The sequence below is a fragment of the Salvelinus sp. IW2-2015 genome, linkage group LG2 (assembly GCF_002910315.2).
Source record: "Salvelinus sp. IW2-2015 linkage group LG2, ASM291031v2, whole genome shotgun sequence".
Classification (NCBI taxonomy): Eukaryota; Metazoa; Chordata; class Actinopteri; order Salmoniformes; family Salmonidae; genus Salvelinus; species Salvelinus sp. IW2-2015.
The window spans coordinates 30,006,937-30,018,636 of record NC_036839.1 but is presented as its reverse complement, the minus strand read 5'-3'; the positions used below and the strand labels follow the sequence as shown (position 1 = coordinate 30,018,636).

Sequence of the window (11,700 nt, the reverse complement as noted above, 5' to 3'; positions counted from 1 at the left end):
GTTAAAGCAGGCCCCAGTGTAATGACAGTATGAAACAGAATGAGGTGTGTGTGTGTAGTGTTTATCAAGGTCCCAGTGTATTGAGGTCTAAGCCCCTGACTGTAATCTGGGTTATTTGACTAATCTGATTATTCTGCTCCGACTGGGGCTGCACTCACACACACACACACACACACACACAAGACATATGGGCTATCCGATTATACCTGAGACTGAGGCAGCAGTGGTCATTAATATTACTCCCTCAGTCGTTTGCACTGCCACACATTTACAAGAGCTTTTGGCTGTTTCACTACAACACACACGAGGACTAGCAGCAGTAGCAGAACCAGGATCGACTTGGGACCAACTCATTCAGGACACACTCCTAAAGGACTCATACGGATCTCTTTTGACAACAGGAGGCCTCGCAGGAACACTGTCTCATACAGCGACAGACACAAACCTACGCTGGTCAAGCAGAGGTGTCTAGTGAGAGGCTGAGGGACCAGGGAAGACTTTTCTAATGGAGCCAGCTGGTACTACTGCTGCTGCCTACCCCCGGAAGATTCTGGACTATATGGAAGGCTTTCTGGTCTCTAAGGTAAAACACACACACATAGGATTCAAGTCCCATTCTCAACCACTGTTTGTTGTGTGTGTTTGAGCCTGCCCTCTCTCCCCTAGACCCTGTTCACAGCCTGTGAGCTGGGTGTGTTTGACCTGCTGGCCTCGTCACAGCACCCCCTGTCTCTAGAGGAGGTAGCACTGGGAATCAGGGCCAGCCAGGACGGGACTGAGAGGCTCCTGGCAGCCTGCACCGGGCTGGACCTACTCAATACACACACACTGGACGGACAGGGTAATACCCACACACACACATTGGACGGACAGGGTAATGCGCACACACACACACATTGCTGTCTCTTATACACATCTAGATGTGTATAAGAGACAGCACACACACACACTAGACGGACAGGGTAATGCACACACACACACACTGGGCGGACAGGGTAATGCAAACACACACACACACACTCTGGACGGACAGGGTAATGCACACACACACACTGGGCGGACAGGGTAATGCAAACACACACACACACACTCTGGACGGACAGGGTAATGCACACACACACTTGATGGACAGAGTAACACACTGTCTCTCTCTCACTCACTCACTCTTTCATATACCCCTCTCTGTGTCTCTAGTGATGTACAGTAACACAGAGCAGTCCAGTGTGTATCTGACCCAGTCCAGTCCAGTGTCCCTGACCCAGTCCATCCACTACAGCTCCAAGACCATCTACCTCTGCTGGCACTACCTGACTGACGCTGTGAGGTGAGTCCTCTCACCTGAGTTGTGTTCACCAAGGAGAACATGTTTGGATTTGAATTGAAACAGGAACCTGACCTTTGTACCTCCAGGGAGGGCAGTAACCAGTATGAGAAGGCGTTCGGTGTCAAATCTGAACATCTGTTTGAAGCCCTGTACAGGTGACACACACATACACACACAGCATATTCTCCTTCTCCTCCACACATTCTCTCCCTCTGCTTTCCTGCCTGGAGGAAAAGTGTCAGTGAAATGAGAAAAGTTGTGGAATGGCCTTGAGCTTTACAGTCAATCTAATGAGAATGGTATTTTTTATGGTTCAGGGATTTTCAAGGATCACATTTTATTTTAGAACAAAACACTTTCTCTTCATTACTCTCTCTCTGTCTCTCTCACTCTTTATCTGACTATCTGTCTGTCGTTGTTGGCGGTGTGAGAGGTGGGGAAGGACGGGAGAGGAGGGAGGAGGAAAAGGAGGAGAAGGAAACAGTTGTGAATCATTCAGGAAGCAGTTTATATTTGCTGGGCACAGCTGTCTGGCACTGTATGTGTAAAAATAGGTGTGTGTGTGTGTGTGTGTGTGTAGGTCTGAGGAGGAGATGGTAAAGTTTATGCAGCTGATGAACTCCATCTGGAACATCTGTGGTCGAGACGTGGTAACGGCCTTCAACCTCTCACCTTTCACAACCATCTACGACCTCGGGGGTGAGGAGTTGTGTGTGTGTGTACCATCTTGACATAAGGTGAAAGGTCACTGTGTAGAGTAGAGCTGTGTGTAATAACTCCAAAGACCACAGGGGGTAGCTGTGCAGCTACAAGCTGAGGCTGACACACACACACACTTTATTGAAAAGGAAAGAGAGTGAGGGAGAGGCTAGGGAGAGAAAAAGTTCTGTGCGTTTTGTTTCCCTTTCATTCTGTTTTCTTCTTTGATTCCTTCTCTCCCCTGTCCTGTACTATTGAACTGTTTGTGCGTGTGTCTATGATTTGAGAGTGAGTGTGTTCAGAATACAGATTCCACTAAACAGAGTTCTGATAAAGCACACCCAACCTCAGGACTCAACAGTCTTCCAGACAGGCCAGGTTTCTACAAGTGTCTCTGTAGACACTGTCTGGGTGTAAAACCCACATAGAGATGACACATCACATCACAAATACACACCAGGGCTGGGCAGGCTCTCCTGTGACTCAGCACCTCATTGGTCAGTTAAGGATTATTGATCTGCTAATTAGTTAATAGGTTACCATGGCAACATAATCACCTGTTTATTCCTGTGATTATAAATACTATATTACACATCACTGCATCTCTCTCTCTCTCTCTCTCTCTCTCTCTCTCTCTCTCTCTCTCTCTCTCTCGCTCTCTCGCTCTCTCGCTCTCTCGCTCTCTCTCTAGGTTGTAGTGGAGCGCTAGCCAAGCAGTGTGTGTTGGTGTACCCAGAATGCACTGTGACGATCTTTGACCTCCCTAAGGTGGTAAAGACATCCAGAGAACACTTTGTTACCGACGACAACCAGAGGGTCAGCTTCCATGAAGGTAGACAACTCCTACACCGAGAGACAGCCAATCAGTGACCTCAGACAGAGCGATGGGAGGAGCCATTGTCTTTGACTGACAGTATTGTGTATTTGTGTAGGGGACTTTTTCAAAGATGCACTGCCAGATGCTGACCTCTATATTCTGGCGAGAATCCTTCATGACTGGACAGACGTGCGCAGCATAGAACTACTGACCAAAGTCTACAGGGCCTGCAGACCAGGTACACACACACACACACACACACACACACACACACACACACACACACACACACCTCCTCTATCTCTCTCTCTCATTCAGTCATTCTTTCTGGTGAGAAAGATCAGATGCGACTTGGCTGTGTCTCTGTGTGTGAGTGTGCAGCCAGGTCACCTGTGATACAAGTCAGTATTCAACGCCCATCCATGTCTGACGACTTCCTGAGATGACGTGGAAACCGGCCACTAGAGTCAACAGTGAGCGCCCTCATTCCTAAGGTTGCTAGTTCGAATCTAGCAATATCATTTTAGTTTTAAGCCTATCCCAAACCTTAACCCTTATCTTAACCATTCAGAGTTAATGCCTGAACTTAACGATTATCTTAACCATTCAGATTTAATGCCTTATCTTAACCATTCGGAGTTAATGCCTTATCTTAACCATTCGGAGTAAATGCCTTATCTTAACCATTCAGAGTTAATGCCTTATCTTAACCATTCAGAGTTAATGCCTTATCTTAACCATTCAGAGTTAAAGCCTTATCTTAACCAGTCAGATGTTAAAGCCTTATCTTAACCATTCAGAGTTAAAGCCTTATTCATTTTAACCTAACTTCAGAGTTAATGCGTAACCTTAAGAATTCAGAGTTAATGCCTAACCTTAAAATTCGGAGTTAATGCCTTATCTTAACCATTCAGAGTTAATGCCTGACCTCAACTCTTATCTTAACCATTCAAAGTTAAAGCCTTATCTTAACCATTCAGAGTTAATGCCTTATCTTAAGAATTCAGAGTTAATGCCTTATCTTAAGAATTCAGAGTTAATGCCTAACCTTAATAATTCAGAGTTAATGCCTTACCTCAACCCGTATCTTAACCATTCAGAGTCAATGCCTTATCTTAACCATTCAGAGTCAATGCCTTATCTTAACCATTCAGAGTCAATGCCTTATCTTAACCATTCAGAGTCAATGCCTAACCTTAAGAATTCAGAGTTAATGCCTAACCTTAACCATTCAGAGTTAACCCCCTAGAGTCGATGTCCGCTCCCCCGCGGAAATCTAAATAGCATAATAAAAAATCAGGATAAAAATCGGTCAGTTTAAGGTAGAGATGTCGCACCTTCTCATCTGGTGTGAAAGGTGACAGAGACACAGCAGTGTTTGTCAGACCATGAGACATCCCGAAAATCAGTCTTCTCACAAAATCATCTGTAGCATCTGACGGTTGAGACTGTCACAAACACGATGGTGTTCTCCATTTTGCTCTACGACCCCCATAAGGTTCTTGGGGCTCGTCTGAAGTCGGTACAGCCGATCTGCCAACTTCTGTACTCAAGTACTGTATATTGAGACTGTTTAGTGCCCAAAAGAAGGGGTTAAATACAAGTTGAAAAAGTATAATAATGTTTCCTGATCTTTCTTATATCTCTCAGATATTGGACAGACATTTCAGAACAAACTTCCTACCTTTTTTTTGTTATACTTCAAGGGGTCTTAAAATTCTGAATCAAATAGCAAATTTATCCTTGGTATGACCTTCTTAAAACAATTCCATATAGCTTAGTAGGGTTAATGCCTGAACTTAACCTTAAACACTTATAAATTTGATGTTTCGAACAACCTTGAAATTTGAGGTTCGAGAAACATGAATGGACGTCCTATTCTGATGTGAGACTGTGAGAGCTGGTAGCCAAATTCTGTTTGTTGTTGTCTGTGTGTCCCATAGCTGCACTGTCATAAATCCACCCCTCTACTTACTCGTCCGCCCCCCCCCTCCCCTCGGGTGACTGTGTCAAGAACAGCATCCTATCAGACAAGCCCACAAGTAGCCACACACAAACACTATGGTCTTTGAGAGCTCCGCTGTAGCCAGAGGCTTGTTACATAACACAAACACACACACACACACTGGCAAGAACATAACACACACACATATTCCGCAGAGATGCAAATGAGGATTTTCTTTTAACCTTCAGCTCAACCTTCTGATAGAAACTAACAGAGTAAGCAGCAGTCTGGGAAGGACAACTGAGGAAGAACACAGCCAGGCCATCGTAGCCCAGAGCCAAAGAACGCAATCAGGCACTCATTATATGTTTTCTGTGTTTGTGTGCGTGTGTATGTGCGTGTGAGATTGTGTGTTTGTGTGTGTGTGTCTGTGCGTGTGTGTGTGTGTAGGAGGCGGTGTGTTGGTGGTAGAGGCGTTGCTGTGTGAAGACGGGTCAGGGCCTCTGACAGCCCAGCTGTACTCTCTGAACATGCTGGTGCAGACGGAGGGGAAAGAGCGGACGGCAGCAGAGTACACTGCCCTGCTGACAGCCGCAGGGTTTCAAAACATACAGGTGGAGAGGACAGGCAAGATCTATGATGCTGTCCTGGGACGCAAGTAGAGAAGTCTCTATATCTACTGTTGATGTTGCTGATGTACAGATCTGCTATCTTAATTTGATCGCTCTGTTGTCGCAAAGAATTTTAAAAATGCATTTTGTAGTGTATTCAAGGTTTGAAAAGGCTTCTTAAGCTTGTAATTTCCACTACAAAATGGCAGACTTGATTAACGGAAAATGAATCAACCCCTACAAAATTATAGATGAATTACAATCTACATAATAATTCACATTTCCTGTTGCTGGAGGTTTATTATTAACGGTGTCAAATGAAATGATAGACCGTTATTATCTCTGTAGACCTGTCTATCTCTGTAGCCTAGGTAGTAAACCTATTGTCTTTGTAATCTTTATTTGTATGTTAAAACCTTTGTTCTTCTGATATGATAGAATATTTACCCATTAAAACTGTGTTGTTCTACAGTCAATGTTCTACAGCTTCTCTGTTTCTGATTGGTTCTCTGATTTGTTCTCTGGGGAGGAAGGGTGGAAGTAAAGTGGGAGGAGGGGGGTTCAAGGACATTCATCCTCCCCTTCTCTTCCCCTCCTCCTCTTCACCAGACTAATCTGGCCTCAGGCTGGTTCACTTCACACCACACGAACACTCTGTGATGATGTCACTGTTCTTTATCCAGAGGCCTTTGCATGACGCTCCTGTAAGACAACTGCTCCAGGGCATACACTCACAGCCACTGACCATGTGTGTGTGTGTTTATGTGAGTCTTGGTTATTCTTGGCAAAAGTTAACTTTTTTGTAGAGGTTATAGCAAGATTTTCCTACTGTATATTTTTGCAAGAAAACCACATTTTGCTGTAGGAATATTGTTTAAATATTAGCTCTGCATGGGCTCCTGAGTGGCGGTCTAAGGCACTGCATCTCAGTGCTTGAGGCGTCACTACAGACACCCTGGTTTGAATCCAGGCTGTATCACAACCGACTGTGATTTGGAGTCCCATAGGGAGGCGCACAAATTGCCCAGCGTTGTCCAGGTTTGGCCGGTGTAGGCCGTCATTGTAAATAAGAATTTGTTCTTAACTGACTTGCCTAGTTAAATAAAATGGTCGGCCCTGGTCAAACAAGGCCTTGTTTGATTATAAGTATTTAGGTGATAGTGTCCTTGTGGTTGGAGTGTCCTCTTGAGATTGGAAGGTTGTGAGTTTAATCCCTGGCTGAGTCATACCAAAGACTGTAAAAATGGGACCTGATGCATCTCTGCTTTGCACTCAGCATTAAGGAGATAGATTGGGGGTAAGGCCCTATGATAGACTAGCATCCTGTCCAGTGGGTGTACTTGTACATCAAGCTGCCTCACCCTACAGAAACAATGAGCCATTCTGGCTCGCACAAGCCAAGAGAGACAGACACACACTTCTCACAATTCAATAAAAAACTTTTTCTGATGTAAGCCTGCTTTTCTCCAGTATATACATTCAGTTATTCATGCTGACGTCTCGGTGACAGCAGTATTGAGCTGAGGACGAAGCCTGTCTGCCCTGTAGGCTACACGCACACACACCAAAAACTATTTTTTTCCCACACATTCATTACCAGACACCTGTGGCCAGCAGACTCTCTTACTCTCTGAATGATTGCACAACTCTGATTCCTCTTCCTCATCAGTCCTCTCCCTTCCTTCCTCTTCCTCCTGCCAGAAGTAGACTGGTGTGGGTTAGGTTAGGGCTGTGGGGTTGGAAGGTTAAAGCTGTTGTGAGCGGACCAAGTAATTGGGCATCACTTTCAAAGCGGGAAGGTGGAACAAACGAGTCAGGAGTAGGTTTTCTTGATTGAACACAGTTCTATATTGAGGGCATTTGGTCAACACAAACACTCCAACATAATCAATGAAAATCTCCCAAGGGAAAAATAACATACATCTTCTTCTCCAGATCCAACAGGAACACAATACGATTGTCTTTAAACTACAACAAAAGTCACGGGATTGTCACCGTCTTAATGGTTCTTCATAGATAGCTCCTCTGTCTCGGTGGCCATCTTCCAGAGATAGTTCTTCCTCCCTCTCCCCTGGTTCCATACTCTCTCTTATAGGGGAAGGAGAATATCTCATTAGTAGTGTCAGCTGTGCTTAATTGCCTCTGGTCACCTTGTCTCCCATGCCTTGTTGGGCTACCATCCGTGAGCCCAGCCTGCCCTCTGGTGGTCCTTCCACACTGTGTAAAGATGCTTCAATGAATCTCGAATATATTATATTTTCTAAGGGCTTCTCTTACTAAGTACTAATTCAGGGTTTCTAAGGGCTTCTCTTACTAAGTACTAATTCAGGGGTGGGTCTCAACACGGTGTGTGTCTGTCCATGTGTGTGTAGCTGTCTGTCTCTGAGGACCATATATCTCAACCCTGATAATCACTTATTCCTCTCCCTCTCTCTCTCCCTTCATGAGCAGTGAGGTTTATAATAATGAATGTAAAACTGGACAGAGAAACAGGTACTGAGGGGTGAGACAGTGATCTTTGTAATGTAACAAGACAGTGAGACAGGTATTGAGCAGTGAGAGTGATGTTTAAGGTTAAATGGATGCGGTTGATGTGGGTGACTGCTGCCAGGGGAAAATGGCCTTTAAAAACATCCAACCACAGTTCAACTCATTAGCATATTCCCAATGATTATTTGTAACGGTCCTAGGCCTGTCTCTCACAGCATCAGGCCAGACACACGCACTCAAGCATGCACGCACACACACCACATAGCACACACATACACAAAACAGAACGATTGATCAGTTCTGCCACTGTTGATTAAGATCAAGTCTGGCTAAAGTCAGCTGTGTGCAGTCATGTCTGTCAGTGGAGAAAGCTTGGTACTCATTAGATTATGTGGATAATTAGCCAGCTCCACTCTCATTATCTGTACATGGCAACATAATGAGCTGCAGCAAGGACAGCAAACATTACTACTGTCTGTCTGTCTGTCCGTCCGCCCGCCCGCCCGCCGGTCTGTGTGCATGTGCCTCCGTTGCTGAAAAAATGTTATAGTTGTATGTAGAAGGCCTTAGTGACATTACTCCTGTCTGTCCGTCCGTCTGTCCGTGTGCCCATCTATCCATCCATCCATCCGGCCCTCAGTGACATTACTACAAACCTCTGACTACCCAAGCATGCTGCACGTTGCTCTACATACTTATACTGTCACTATAAATGCATAGAGACATTTTATAAATAGATCTTCCTCACATTTTAGGAACCAACTGTAGGCTACATTAAATGTATAAAAATTCAGAAATTCAGCGACGGGAAATGAAAGGAGCAGAGAGAGAGAGAGAGGGTTCAAACGGCTGCTAGATTCTCTTCCTCCAAGCTGTCACTGACTCATCCTAACAAGTTTCGAAATATAGATTATTTAAATGTCTAAAGTTTGGGTTTTGATAATATGAATGTCTAATATTGTACCTACTGTACATACATAGATACGTAATGAAAGTGGTTTGGGTTGGATGAGAAGGAACCTTGCCTGAGACACGAAGGCTCCCTGAGCTAATGCCTAGTCTTTAAATCAGTAATACAGTCTCCAGAGAGTCCTGGTTAGTATTATGTGTGTTCCAGCAGGTGTTTCCTGTGTGTAGCAGAGAGAACCAATCATTATGGTAATGCATCAGACAACTATCAGATGGGCTTCCCTGCTGCTGCTGCTGCATGGGAATAAGCTGCTCATATCTTATTCTGACACTGGAGGTGTGTGTGCGTGTGCGTGTGCATGTGCCTCCGTTGCTGAAAACATGTCATAGTTGTATGTAGAAGGCATAAGGATAGTATTGCTTATTTGCTGTGTTTCTGTGTGCGCGCACATGTGTTTGCTTGTGTGTGTGATTACGGAGAGAAAGGCAGTGTGTGATAGCTTCCGCATTCAGAGAGGCTGTAAAGCTCAGAGCTGATGATGACCGGAGAGACGAATAGCTACAGTTGAAGTCGGAAGTTTACATACACTTATTTGGAGTCATTAAAACTCGTTTTTCAACCACTCCACAAATTTCTTGTTGACAAACTATAGTTTTGGCAAGTCGGTTAGGACATCTACTTTGTGCATGACACAAGTCATTTTTCCAACAATTGTTTACAGACAGATTATTTCACTTATAATTCACTGTATCACAATTCCAGTGGGTCAGAAGTTTACATACACTAAGGTTGACTGTGCCTTTAAACAGCTTGGAAAATTCAGCAGAAAATGATGTCATGGCTTTAGAAGCTTCTGATAGGCTAATTGACATCATTTGAGTCAATTGGAGAGTGTACCTGTGGATGTATTTCAAGGCTACCTTCAAACTCAGTGCCTCTTTGCTTGACATCATGGGAAAATCAAAAGAAATAAGCCAAGATCTCAGAAAAAAATTGTAGACCTCCACAAGTCTGGTTCATCCTTGGGAGCAATTTCCAAACGCTTGAATACCACGTTCATCTGAACAAACAATAGTACGCAACTATAAACACCATGGACACGCAGCAGTCATACAACTCAGGAAGGAGACACGCTCTGTCTCCTAGAGATGAACGTGCTTTGGTGCAAAAAGTGCAATCCCAGAACAACAGCAAAGGGCCTTGTGAAGATGCTGGAGGACAGGTACAAAAGTATCTATATCACACAGTAAAACGGGTCCTACATTGACATAACCTGAAAGCCCGCTCAGCAAGAAAGAACCACTACTCCAAAACCGCCATAAAAAAGCCAGACTACGGTTTGCAACTGCACGGGGGACAAAGATCGTAATTTCGGAGAAATTCCTCTGGTCTGATGAAACAAAAATAGAAAACTGTTTGGCCATAATGACCATTGTTATGTTTGAAGGAAAAAGGGGATGCTTGCAAGCCAAAGAACACCACCCAACCGTGAAGCACGGGTGCAGCATCATGTTGTGGCGGTGCTTTGCTGCAGGAGGACCTGGTGCACTCACAAAATAGATGGCATCATGAGGAAGGACAATTATGTGGATATATTGAAGCAACCATCTCAAGACATCAGTCAGGAAGTTAAAGCTTGGTCGCAAAAATTGGTCTTCCAAATGGACCAATGACCCCAAGCATACTTCCGAAGTTGTGGCAAAATGGCTTAAGGACAACAAAATCAGGGTATTGGAGTGGCCATCACAAAGCCCTGACCTCAATCCTATAGAAAATTTGTGGGCAGAACTGTAAAAGTGTGTGCAAGCAAGGAGGCCTACAAACCTGACTCAGTTACACCAGCTCTGTCAGGAGAAATGGGACAAAATTCACCCAACTTATGGTGGGAAGCTTGTGGAAGGCTACCCAAAACCTTTGATCAAGTTAAAACAATTTGAAGGCTATGCTACCAAATACTAAATAAGTGTATGTAAACTTCTGACCCACTGGGAATGTGATGAAAGAAATCAAAGCTGAAATAAATCATTCTCTCTACTATTATTCTGGCATTTCACATTCTTAAAATAAAGTGGTGATCCTAACTGACCTAAGACAGGGAATTCTTACTCGGATTAAATGTCAGGAACTGTGAAAAACTGAGTTTAAATGTATTTTGCTAAGGTGTATGTAAACTTCTGACTTCAACTGTATGTACCTTCAGAATGTATTCACAACCCTTCGTTTTTTTCCACATTTCATTGTGTTACAAAGTGGGATTCAAATGGATTTAATTGTCATTTTTTGTCAACAATCTATACAAAATACTCTGTAACGTCAAAGTGGAAGAAACATTCTAACATTTGTAAAACATTTATGAAAAAATAAAACACTAATATACAGTATCTTGATTAGATAAGTAGTCAATATGTGTTAGAATCACCGTTGGCAGTGATTACAGCTGTGAGTATTTCTGGTAAGTCTCTAAGAACTTTACCCACCTGGATTGTACAACATTTGCCCATAATCTTTTTCAAAATTCTTCAAGCTCTGTCAAATTGTTGATTTCAGGTCTTGCCATAGATTTTAAAGCAGATTTAAGTCAAAACTGTAAGTTGGCCACTCAGGAACATTCACTGTATTCTTGGTAAGCAACTCCGGTGTAGATTTAGCCTTGTGTTTTAGGCTATTGTCCTGCTGAAATGTGAATTCATATCCCAGTGTCTGGTGGAAAGCAGACTGAACCAGGTTTACCTCTAGGATTATGCCTGTGCTTAGCGCCATTCCGTAAATGTTTTATCCTGTCCTTAACTATTACAAGCATACCCATATCATGATACAGCCACCACTAAGCTTGAAAATATATGGAGAGTGGTACTCAGTCATGTGTTGTCATGGATTTACCCCAAACATAACACATTGTATTCA

At 43.7% G+C, this 11,700-nt stretch overlaps 1 protein-coding gene across 1 annotated transcript; it reads left to right on the top strand.

Moving 5' to 3' along the window:
- The first annotated feature begins 181 nt into the window (after positions 1–181).
- On the top strand, positions 182–5,872 carry asmt (acetylserotonin O-methyltransferase). Its single transcript, XM_024007764.2, has 8 exons — positions 182–583; positions 667–841; positions 1,195–1,324; positions 1,411–1,479; positions 1,905–2,023; positions 2,715–2,855; positions 2,956–3,078; positions 5,236–5,872. The coding sequence occupies exons 1-8, from the start codon at positions 506–508 to the stop codon at positions 5,445–5,447; spliced, it is 1,047 nt and encodes a 348-aa protein (XP_023863532.1). The 5' UTR covers positions 182–505; the 3' UTR covers positions 5,448–5,872.
- Positions 5,873–11,700: the final 5,828 nt, after the last annotated feature.